A 13,170-nucleotide genomic window follows, 5' to 3' on the forward strand; every position below is an offset into this window, starting at 1 on the left:
GATAGCATATGAACATCAAGGTGGAGCCCAGGAAGGTTTCAACGGTAGAAATTTCTTTCCTCAATTTTCCCTGTCGTGTGACCCACTTGAGTATTTTATCCGACTCAATTTTTTTAGAACGTCCTAAAATTATCTCGTAAAACGGATGGACAGGGTGGATTTCTCAAAAACATCTGGGTGGGCCCCACCCAGTATCCTTGCGCACGAACTTCCTGCGAAATCGCAGGAAATCCGCGTCCGGAGGGACCGAAGGAGAATAAGAAAGAGCGAGAGAGACAGACACTTGCAGAGGGACCGAAGAAGAGAGAGAGAGAGAGACGCGCACTTGCAGGGGGACCGAAGAAGAGAGAGAGAGACACACACACACACACTTGCAGAGAGAAAGACAAGAAGAAAGAAAAAGTACGTCTTTTTTAATCGATTTTTCTGTTTTTTTTTCTTTTTCTTTTTTTTTTTTTCTTTTTTTGAAATCGGTTGTGGAGCCGCCGCCATTTTGCCGTTACGGTGCATCGTAACGGTCGGTTACGATGCGTTTTTTCAGGGTGGCCCATTACAACTGTTTTGGAAAACCTTGCACATGGATTATCTGCTACAAATCACGAAAATTATATTATCGGTGAAGTTCAGGAAACCCTAACTTCATCAACTGACCACGTTTTAGCATCACAATGCAGCTGCTACATGTTAGAGTTTATTTTTGAAGTCTGATGTAGGGTAGTCTTATTTTTATTTAGTGTTTGCTCACACATACTTGATTTCATCTGTTTTACTTCTGTCTTCTATCAAGTCTCACTTGGAAATGTAATGCAACTAGATTAAGGAAGAAACTAAGATTCAATGCATTGGATTGGAATTTGAGCCACAAAAGAGAAGAATGCAAGACCAAGCATGATCAACAATCACTTCCCCCTTCAACAACTACCATAGAGAGACAAGATAATTTTCTCAAAGAGAATATCATTCAATTGTATCTTATTCCATAGGTCTAAGCTCTGTTTATAAAGAGTGCTTACAATCTTCAACATAGTCTATGAAATCTAAAAATAGGATTCCTAGCTAGTCAAGATCTCCAAAATAACAAAAAATTATTTAAACAAGAAAATTGAAATAAGCTTATTTCCTAACATAAAATCTCTAAAATAAGAAAACACTTGAGTAAGAAAATTTTAAAATTACTTATTTCCTAATATCATAGAGATATGAAAGAAAAGGAAATTCCTAATATAAAGATATCCTAGAAAAGGAAACTAGAGATAGGCTAGAAAAAGAAAGTGGGCCTTTCTTGTGCACATGTGGGAAGAGGGGCGATTGCATCGATTCTCCCCGGCTTGGAAAAACTCTACTCCTTTGAGTTAACAACAGTGTACTCTGCAAAGCGCTCTAGGTTGATGCGCTTGAAATCATTTGTTGAGATCCACATGCTTGGATTTCAGTCCACCCTTCCACTCGATAAGAAACTTCTAATAATCTCCTTGCTTGTGGGAATTATTTAATCATCCAACACATCTTCAATGATTTTTTTCAAGCTGATGAGACACCTCGGGTATTTGGATAGCTTGTTATTCCATGCTTTGGTCTTCGTGATGTCCAAGGTAAAATGTACGGTCTTCCACATTAAAAATGAGACTTATTTTTAGGTGAAAGTTCAATTAGATATGCATTATCACCTTGCTTCTTCAAAATGCGATAAGGACTTGCCTATTCGAAGTGGTGCTTCATATAAGAGCCTACTGGAAACCTCTCAAGTTTGAGCCATACGAATGACTATCTCCTTCTTGTATAACAAGCTCTCATAAGGAACTTTTAGGAAGACACAACCTCACACCATAGAATAAGTACCCATTGTGCAGGCTAAATTGTGGGTGCTCAGTACTTGAGAGTCAATAATATGTGTGGAAAGTATCTTCCCAAAATCATCATATGCTTCATAGTCTCTTTCAAGTTCCTCAAACCCAACAACGGAAACTGATAAGGTAGATAATAATGTGATTTTTAACTAAGGGCGTCTACTACCTTATTTTCGATGTTGGCCCAATGTTTTAGGTTGAATGTGAACTCCTAAATACAAGCATTGCACTTAGCGTGTTATGTGCTCAACTTTTTCTGAGAATTCAAATAATGTAACACCTTGTGATCAAAATAGAGCACAAACTCTTGATTAATGAGGTGATGACGCCAATGTTTCAAGGCTTGAACAATAACATAAAACTCCTAAATATAAGCACTGCACTTAGCGTGTTACGTGCTCAACTTCTTCTAAGAATTCAAATAATGTAACACCTTGTGATTAGAATAGAGCACAAACTCTTGATTAATGAAGTGATGACGCCAATGTTTCAAGGCTTGAACAATAGCATAAAACTCCACGCCGTATGTAGAATACTTCTTTCGTCCCTCATTGAGTTTTTCACTAAAAAAGGCCACTAGATGCCCTTCCTAGTTGATGACACTATGAGATGGATCATAGGCAACTTTGAGCACATTTTCAAAATCAGGAAGTCTAAAAACTGGAGCTTTCGTAATTTTCCACTTGATTTCTTGAAATGCCTTTGTTGCTGCTTTGGTCCACTCAAATGGATTGGCCTTCATACATTTAGTCATAGGCGTCATAATGGAACTAAAGTTTTGAATAAACTTCCGTTAAAATGTCACTAGCCCGTGAAACCACAAACCTCATGAATGTTTGTGGGAGTAGGACGATACCCTTCATGCCTTCTACTGAAACGACGAACCCTAGAAAGACTACGCTGGAACTCATAAAGGTACACTTAAATTGGTATAGAGTTTCTCGGGGAGTAATACTCTCATCAATCGGCAAAGATGATCCAAATGATCTTCTCGTGAATGGCTATAGGTGACGATATCATCAAAGTATACAACGATAAACTTGCCTATGAATAGCCGTGGAATTTGCGTCATCACTTGCATGAACGTACTAGGTGCCTTTGTTAGGTTACAAATACAATCCATCCTTTGTCTAGAAAGTTGTTTTCCATTTAATCTTCAGGATGAATTCTTATTTGTTAGTACCAGCTTCGTAAATCAATCTTTGGAAAGATTGTAGCATTCGCCATCATGTCCAACATGTCATCTAGGTGTGGAATGGGAAAACAGTACTTTGTTGTTATCTTGTTGATGGCACGATTGTCAACGCACATCTGTGAGTTGCCATCCTTCGTTGGTGTCGACAACGCTGGCACAACACACGGGCTGAGGCTATCACGAATAAAACCCCCGGTTAGTAATTCCTCCATGATGTTTTGCATGCTCTATCGGGTTTATTCGGTTTGCTGGAAGATTTGGTAGTGGTGCTCCAGGTACCAAATCAATCGCATGTTGAATGTTAGGTATGTGCAGAAGCTCACTTTGTAGTTCATTAGGGACTATATCCTAAAATTGGGACAAAGCATACATACTTCCCGTTCCCGAATTTTCTCCATGAATTGGGCCATAGGACGTGCCAAGTTGCAGACGCGCTGTGGAGCCACCAACAGTGGGACAGATGGATGTATAGCTCTCACCTTGAGGACTAAGGACACGGATTGCCTACTAACGCTATCAATAACCAATAGGTACTAGGTGCAATGTTGTCAAATTGCTTAAGCGATTGTATGCGATCAACACGGTGTTATTGCTTTTGCAATCGCACAATTGCATAAGCGATCGCACCGTGTTTTTTTTTTTTTTTTTTTTTTTGAAAATTGAAAAAATGATTTTTTTTGGGAAAATCTATTCTTTTTTCTCGTAAAGACTTCACTACTCCCATCAATTTTCAAACTAATTTGTGAATGTTAGTAAGTATATTACCTATGCTATCTAAGCTATTAATAACTAAAAATTACCATCACCATCATCATCATCATCAACGTTAAAGTCATCTCTTTCTTCAACTAACACTTCATCTTCTTCCGTTTCTTTATCATCTGTCCGTACAAGTGGCTCATCCCCGTATAATGGTTGAGCATTTTCTTGTGCTTCTTCAATATCAATATCATTGTCTTCTCCTTGACTACTAGGCGAAGGCCTCATGCTACTGCTCACCCCTCCAACTCATCTTCTCTGCCATTGAGATTGAGAACCTTCGTCACGTGTTGATCCATAAGCGGAATCTTTGACTTGGACCCATGTAAGGGACTTACCCGCAAAGATTGGATCCTTTGTCTTCACAAGCCACTCACTATCTGCCTCTAAATCAGCTAAGCCGATAGGATCATAGAATCCAAACTTTTCTCACATAGCCTGGAATCCTTCTCACAACTTTTGGTTATACTGGATGAAGGTCAGGTTGTTGAGTTTCTTTGTTCAAGATGATTTTTTTTTTTTTTTTTTCGTGTGAATTTATATGCCATTAACATTTATAATATGTAATATTAGCAAGTTAGCATTGAAAATTGAAGCTAGAAGTAAATTACAAAACTTTAAGTTGTAATTTCTAAAACTTATCAACTCGAATATACTCCAGTTGCGCCCGCAACCGCTTGAAAACTACATAAGGCGAAAAATTCTCATGACCGACTTTGTAGTATCGGATCCCTCATATTCGGGTCAACTCCATACATAGACCACCAGTCAACTATGCAAATTCGTTTAAGTTAGACACTTTCTCACTTAGACAGCTTGCATTGTACGTTGTAGAACTTTATAAAATAAATTGCATACTTGGCAATTTCATACTTCTATGCCTAATAACAATCTCTCTTGACCAAATCCTTGCACTCTTCAGGTAGAAGTCCAACTCTCGAGAAATTTTATCATGTTCTTCTTTGTTTGTAACCATTCTTTCTAAAGTGTCTAAAAAATTGACCATATGAAACGCGACTACTGCAGTCCAATCGACGGACGCAAAGAATACGACTTGATTAAGGATGTAGGTAACCGAATACAAAAGGGGATGTCATTTAGCTGCCCATCTAGCATTTATAATATTTAGGATGGGTTGGTAATCTCGTTCTTTATAGTTGAAGTGTTCCATTATTTTGTTTATAGCCCTCTCCATCACATCATAAATATATCCCATGGGTGGCTTTTCATCACCGTCCACCAATTGCAACATAGTTACTAAAGGTTCAGATGATTTTAAGGCCTTTGCCACTTGAGCCTAAAATTGGGTGGAAAGAATGGTTTGTTGGACTAACTTTCCTTTGGCCTTTTTTGACTATAGTCCATTATTCCAATTAGCCGACACTATAAAGGACCTAAGTTCAACTTTCTTTGAATGTAATCTTTGTAGTGTTAAGAAAGCTGTTGTGAATCGGGTGACGATTGTACGGAGCAAGTTTTACCTAAGGTGGTTTCTCATGTGATTGAGAAGAAGGGCATGCTTGTATATAAAAATTGTGATTCTCATAGCCCTAGCTATTACTTGAAGATATAACCTACCTATATTTTCTAACATTAAATTGACACAATGTGCCACGCATAGTGTCCAAAACAAACGTCGCCTTTTCTCCATAACTTGGTGTACGACAACTGCATAACTAGTTGCTTTGTCCACGATAACTTAGACAACATATTCCTCTCGCACCTCTTCAACTGCTCTATCTAATAATTTAAAAAAATAATCGGCCGTGTGGGAATGGGCCAATGCATCCATGGACTTTAAAAACATTGTACCAATTGGACAATTTACAAGGAAACTAATCAATGTCTGACTGGATCTATCGGTCCATCCATCGGGCATTAATGAACAACCATATATTTTTCCAACTTTCTTTATATTCGGACATAAAGCTTCTAGTAAACTCCTTTTTTAGATAACTCTCCCTCACTTCATGATAGGAAGGCGGTTTCAAGCCATGTCCAAAATGGCATATAACTTCAACCATAACTTTAACACTCATCATTTTCACAGTGTTAAAAGCTACACCACCTTGGTACAACTACTTTGCAATGTACTGAATTGTGGTTTTTCTATCATTCTTCTTATACTGGTTTTCTAAACTGGCTTGGGCAGGTCCCTTACCCCTTTGGTCAACCACATCTTCCATATGTGGTCCCCACCACCCATCCATATTCCCATGCCCAGCATCTCTTTTGGCGGCCGGTCTATATCACCCTATGGATGTAGGTGGTGTAGATTCATCTAAATCTACTACATTGATATCCTCATGAGCTTCTCTCTCCATAAATTCTTCTTGCATAACCATTGTGTCATGTCTTTTCCGAGCATGCTTATCCATATACTCCATGAGTTTCCTACAGATCTCTGGAGTAACATTGGGACATACTCTTTCATTTGCTCCCAATGTGCGCACAGGGTGTTGTTTATGCTGGCCAATACCATCGGAACTTATGAATCCGCATAGGTCACACACTACTTGGGACTTTTCATTGGCACTTCAATAGTGCCCATACTTCCAACCTGGGTCATTTGACTTTGGCTTCAAAGTAGAAGATTGAGAAGAAGATATGATGACACTATGTAGTAGCCTAGTAGGGTAGAGTAGCTGACCGTAGTATGTGTATGAGACTGACTATTGATTGTGTATTAGAAATTTAGAATTTAGACTAGAGTCTATTAGTCTAAGTAGTAAGTACTAAATAAATACTAATAGGCAAGTGCTAACTACTAAGTAATTAGTAAATACTACTAGTAAGTACTAAATAAAGTTGTTTCGACAAGAAACAAATGCATTTGATTTGTGAGATTATCTTATTTAATCATAATAGAGAGAATGTATAGAGAACAATCATCATATTTATTCATACTGAGTTCATTTACATCCTTTGATCTCCCTTGATTCTGAGATAGACTATTCAGGATACGGAAATTGAAAGAGTTTAAATGTCAAATCTGGATATCAAATCCGGTAGCATTTCGACTTGTGATTTGGTCATCTCATTGAGAGGAATGTTGTGTGGATATGATCATCTGATCTCTCTTTCTTGAGCTCATGTTCCTGTACAGAAGGAAGATCGAAGATTGAATTCTATCCAGCCATTTCGACAACATTCCGGCTCTTGAGTGTTTATTCCCGCACAACACCATGCTGTTGCGCGGCCCTACACAATGCCTCCTCTCTCTTCTCCCTTCCTTCTCCTCTTGATACCTTCAAACTTCTCTTCTTCTCTGGAGCTATGATCTTCTTCAGAATCTTCAATGTGTCCAAATGAGAGAGGGAGTGGGGTATTTATAGGCCTCCATACATGAGAACCCTCGATCTTTGTGCCATGGGGCCCACCTTCCATCAAATCTCGGTCGTCCAATCATTCTGACTGATTTTCCACTGTGCAGGTGCGCACAACCATCCAAACCCTTTGCGTGGTCCCGCACAATCACTATGGTTTGCGCGGGTCTGCGCAAACACTATGAACTTTGTTCTTTTCGTCATCTTCTTCTCATACATCTTCTTTTAATTTATTCATGATCCTTCATTTTTATGCCTCATCAAAAGTAAATAGTTTAAAATACTGAGAGAGAGAGAGAGAGAGAGAGAGAGAGAGAGAGAGAGACTCTTGAGTCCTTGGAAGTTGAAAGTTGTTGTTGTATTTGAAAGTCGTGAAAGTGAGTCTCGACTCTTGATTCTTCAAAGTTGAAAATGATCACACTCTTGAGTCTTGAATCTTGAATCTTGAATCCTACAAGCTATAAGCTATAAATAAACAAGAAACTAAAAATATTTAAACTAGAAACTTCAAACTTGAAATAATATAGAAAGTTGAAAGTTGAAATAAACTAGAAGTCTAGAATCTAGAAACTACAAAGTACAAAGTAGATAAAAGAAGACAAGTCTACAAATTACAATGAAAGTATGAAACAAAATAAAAGACTTTGTTAGGAGACTTGAGTGTGTGATTGTCACTTGAGAGTTGAGACTTGACTATTGAGTTGAGTGTTGACTATTTAGTTGTTGAGACTTGAGAGTCTCTTCTTGAGTTGAGTCTTAACTCTTGAATCTTGATAAATGATAATTCTAAAAAGAAATCAAGAACAATAGATCACACAAACACAAGTTAGAAACTTACAATAGGGATTCGAAAATAAAAAAGTTTTCTATTCTTAGAATGGAGATTAAAAATTAGAATAATAAGAGAATAGAATTATAGAAGAGATAAGAAAGAGAGATAGAGTGAATAGCATAGAGTGATTCAATCCTTGATTCTTCAACTTCTTGCTTCTTGAGTCCTTGACTTGATCTTGAATAGTAAAGAAAAGACTAAGAGATTAAGAGAGTGAATGAGGGCTTTAGAATGATGTATGAGAGTAGGAGAGTGTTTTAGGATGTTTATGTTGCAAATGGAAGAGGGGGAAGTGCCTTTTTATATGGTATGCGATCTCATACCATCCATATGGCATATGCGACCATCGCAAATGCCATATGGATTGCATAATCACTTATGCGATCGCTTTTGATAACATTGACTGGACTGTGCTATGTGGGACCCACCATGAGATATGTGTTTTATCCACTCAGTCCATCCATTTGCGTACTCATATTAAGGGCATGAGCCCAAAAATGAGGTAGATCCAAATCTCATGTGGACCACACTAGAGGAAACAATGGTGATTGAACGGCCAACATTAAAAACTTCTTGGGGACCACAAGAGTTTTGGATGAAGCTGATATTCTTGCTTTCCTTTCATCCAGGTATGTATGACCTAATTAACAAGTTGGATGGAAAATAAATATTATAGTGGGCCCTATGAAGTATTTAATGGTGGAAATTCAATCATCACCGTTTTCTTGTAGTGTGGTCCACTTGAGATTTGGATCTGCCTAATTTTTGTGCTCATGCCATAATCTAGAAAAATAGATGGACAACATGGATAAAAAAAAATACATCATTGTGGGGCCCATAGAGCATCGTCCAGTAGCCACCTCGCTACCGGTAGCGTCAGTAACCAATCTGCGTCCAAGGGCTATTGCATCTTATCACTAACTTCTGCTCCTGCACTTTTCAGGCCATATGTTATGCTTTGTCTACCCTATTGAGCAGAACGATCACAAATTCTATTTGAATATTGAATTGTGATCCATTGCAATAAGGCACCACTTGTTGTTTTCCGGTCTCTTTGAGGCAGTAACGAATAATTAAATCTTAATAACGTTGTGTGTATTCTTCCATAGTCATATTGTCTTGCCGAAGCGTGAGTTCTTGGAAAGATGAAGTCTCATAATCTAGTAGCAGAAACTTCTATTTTAATCTCACATTCATTTCCTCTCAATTGTTTACGGGAGTAAAGACATATCGTTGCTAGTCATCTTAGACTGCGTACCACCAATTTTGAGCCGCGCCTTTTTAAGTCTCAGGGTAGCAAAACAAAACTTGATGGCTTCTTCCATTTCGTACGAATGAAAATAATGCTCTATTGACTTTATCCAATCATTGAACACCTTGGCATCCAAATTACCATCATAATCGAAAATCTCAATCTTAACATGCTTAGTGCAAACATTCCGTCTTCATTCAGGATATTTTGGATAGTCACGTTGGAGATTGTTCATTTCTCTTGTCCTAGGTGGCGCATAGCCATTTTGTTGGACCCTATAGCCAGGCTCATGTTCTTCTTTGTGAAAATCACCATTTTGACCAAGATACCCTGAGTCAACATTTCCGGATTCTAAATCTGCCTCAAGGCCATCTTTAAATGGTTGACGGTTTGGATTGATTCCCCTTCTTGCTTCTTCAAGAACAGTAGCCCGTCCTTCCGAAGTATTTGCTTTGGCCGTGAAACAAGTCTTCACATTGTCGATGCAAATCGTTTCGTGATCAAATTGATTGCTTGTTGCAATGTCAATACAGTCCCATCTCCCATCTTGAGGTTTTGTAGCCATCACACGATTGCAAGTCATCCATCTTCTAGTGCTCATAAGATGGTAGGTTTTTGCAAAGTATGGGAGATTTTTTTATTTTTTATTTTGGAATGGAAAAAAGGTTTTAGGAAGGTGGGTTGATGGGGTAGGGGTTGTTTACTAGTGGAATTTGGGATAAAGATGAGGTGATGGTTTAGGTGAGATGGAAAGTATATATGGTCTGTTGTGAAAGGGCGGAATTAATAGGTTGGTTTAGGGAATTGAGAAGAGATTTGGGATGAATATTTGGACAAAAATTGTGAAAATAAGATGGGAAAGAGGAGGTAAAAAAAAGTGAGAGAAAAATCCCAAGAACAGATCTTACTCTGACACCAATTTAATGCAACTAGATTAAGGAAGAAACTAATTGCAATAGGATTCAATGTACCGGATTGAAGTTTCAACCACAAAACAGAAAAAAATGTAAGACTATGAGCTAGCCAAGATCTCCAAAATAGGAAAAAAAAAAAAAATCTTTAGACCAGAAAATCTAAATTAGCTAATTTCCTAACATAGAATCTCTAAAATAAGAAAGCACTCGAGCGAGAAAAATCTAAGTAATAACATAGAGATATGAAAGAAAAATAAATTTCTAGTACAGAGATACGAAAGAAAAGGAAACTAGATATGGGCTAGAAAAGGAAAGTGGGCCTTTTCTTGTGCACATGGTGGAGCGTGTACATGTGAGATGTGGGGTGATTTGATCAAAATGAGAGGAGAACGTACTCTTGGCTACTTATCTACATAAAGACCATAGTCCCATTGCATGTTAAATATATCTCCAATCACTTCTGTTAGAGGATTGGCTAACATTTCTTTCTTTCTTTGGTAGCTGCCAGCTAGAGTCTCTTCATGCCTGGTGGCATCTTTCATATGGTAATACTTACCTCAATATGCTTTCATCCAGCAAATTATATGTGATCTTTCATAGCCTTCCGGAGAGCATAAACTTCTATCCTTGTAAGCATCATATTAATTTAAGACCCTTCTCACATTGGTGAATAAAACAGAATGCAAATGGTTACCTAGCTGAAGAGCCATGGATATTTGGAAGAACGTGACTGCAATTCCAATGGTTAAAATTGAGACAAAAGCAGTGGAAATGCATTCTTTCATCCATCCTCTCCATCCTTGAAAGAGGAAATCTATCCTTGAGATAAAGAATGAGCTCCCACTCTCTGTCATAAGCCTTTTTGGTCAATCTCGCATAAGGTGCTTCACTCAACACTTGACTACACAGAATGTATGCATTCTCTGACATACACTTACACAGCATTCTAATGCCTTTGCTACAATCAGGGGAAGAGTTCCAGCAAGATTAATAGTAAAAGCTGAGATAATGAAAGAAAGAAAGACAGAAAAAAACTTCCATAATCTGAATTTTAACCCTTTCACAGCTAAAGTTCCAGCTTTGTACTTGATGATCGGTGTTCAATTCTGACAAGATGAGCCTGTGGTTTGGTACTCTAGACCTCTAGGCTGTTGTGTTGCACCATAGATGGACTTTCCTAAAATTTCCTCCACATGATGATTGTATCATTTTAATTTGTGGCCTATAAATCGACAGTTAAGGAGAAATGCAACAATTTGTCCACATTCGACTTAAAAAACCAAGACAAGCTGCTTGATCATCTGATCTGGGAGGTTTTTGGGGCATGGTCTATCCATAGTGGAATGCAACATCCCAATGGTCTGTCCTATCAGATGATGTCTTTCACTTGTTAAGAAGTTAAAACTGCATATACTGTGCTGCGATTTTGGTCACATGTCATATAATTCCTCCCCTTGTTGGCTTGATTAACTCTATGGAACTATTTTTTCTGAAGCTGAAGCTGAAACAGTCATTGCTTATATTTATTGAGAAGAGTGGTTTTTTCTCATTTGCTTAAGGTGTAATTTCATAATTTGTTTGATAATAATTGCTGTGTTACGGTGTCCCTCATACAGTTTAAGCCATATGAAGAGATCCAGCAAGAAGGAACGTAGAAGGACAAGAAGAAAGGATGAGAAGAAAGGAGCTGAACAAGTTCAAAAAGAAAGGATGCCAAAGGACTTGGAAGAGATCCAACAAGAAAATACCAACCTAGGTGATATGGAGGACATCTTCGAAATAACGCCATCCAAAAAGACAGAAATTGTTGAATATAGACCTTGGTCTGACCTTCCAATAGATCTTCTAGAGTTGATCGCATTGCATCTCTTTCGAGCAGATTTTGTTCATCTGATCTCCTCCTGCAGAAGTTGGCGATCAATTGCCCCACTGAACCTAATCACAAAACGGCATCTCTCATTGTTCAGTAGTCGTGGCTTGCCATTTCTCAGAAATCACTCGCCATGGCTCATGTATTTTGGGAAAGGCGATGGCATGTGTAACTTCTTGGATCCTTTGTACAATGAGAGATATTTCATCAATATCCCAGAGCTCTCTGGTTCAACAATTACTTTCTGCAAGGATGGTTGGGTATTCATGTGTAGAGGCGAACACTGTGTGTTCCTTTTCAATCCCTTTATCAAAGCAAAGATTGAACTTCCAGATTTGGAATATCGTAACGTATTCAATTGCATCACCTTCTCATCCACGCCAACTTCTTCAGATTCCACAATTTTTGCTGTTAATACTCTTGGTGGTTCTGTTACTATATACATTTGTCGTCGTGGGGACATGTCTTGGATCGAGGACCATTTGCCTAGTAATTTGCCGTTCACGATGTCTTACTCAAATCCGGTTTTCAAGGATGAGGTTTTCTATGTCTTGGGACATAATGGGGTACTGGGTGTCTGTGATCCAAAGCGAATCACTTGGACTATTCTTGCGAAGCCCAAGCCACTGAAATTCTGTAACTGTCGTAAAGTACCTTTATGTAGGTGGGAATATTATTTGGTAGAATCGAGAGGAGAGCTATTAATGGTGGTTATCGGTTTTTCTGGGACTCCAATTCAAGTTTTTAGACTGGAAGCTTCAGAGATGGAGTGGGTGAAGATGGAAACCTTGGAAGATCGAATACTATTTGTAGGTCGATGGACTTCTCTCTCCTCTACAGCATTAGTGAAAGGGATGGAAAATAAGATCCATTTTCCTATTGTCAGCGGTGAAGATTGTGTTTTCTACTCGCTTAAGGACAGTAGATGCTATCCTAGCAGAGATTTTTATGAGTGTGAAGAATATATTTATAGCACTTGGATTGAACCGAGGTGGTTTCAACCTTCAGCCGAAGAGCTCGATTGGAGTCGAACTTCAGTAGGACAAGGATCTCAACAGAGATAATTTTCTTCGAAAATCAGTATTAATTAATTTTTTTACTTATTTAAACTATATTTTCTTTGGAGGAAGATGGAAAAAATATTCTTTTGCTATTTGTATCTCCTTTAGCTACAA

The 13,170-nt window shown here is 38.2% G+C and overlaps 1 protein-coding gene across 1 annotated transcript; it reads left to right on the plus strand.

The window, feature by feature from the left end:
- The first annotated feature begins 353 nt into the window (after positions 1–353).
- Positions 354–13,170, plus strand: LOC131227570 (F-box/kelch-repeat protein At1g57790-like). Its single transcript, XM_058223373.1, has 3 exons — positions 354–402; positions 10,627–10,670; positions 11,742–13,170. The coding sequence occupies exon 3, from the start codon at positions 11,752–11,754 to the stop codon at positions 13,057–13,059; it is 1,308 nt and encodes a 435-aa protein (XP_058079356.1). The 5' UTR covers positions 354–402; positions 10,627–10,670; positions 11,742–11,751; the 3' UTR covers positions 13,060–13,170.

This window comes from Magnolia sinica, chromosome 15 (genome assembly GCF_029962835.1).
Source record: "Magnolia sinica isolate HGM2019 chromosome 15, MsV1, whole genome shotgun sequence".
Taxonomy (NCBI): domain Eukaryota; kingdom Viridiplantae; phylum Streptophyta; class Magnoliopsida; order Magnoliales; family Magnoliaceae; genus Magnolia; species Magnolia sinica.

Coding starts and splice junctions, on each gene's coding strand:
- LOC131227570 (XM_058223373.1), top strand. CDS start 11,752: ATGAAGAGATCCAGCAAGAAGGAACGTAGAAGGACAAGAAGAAAGGAT.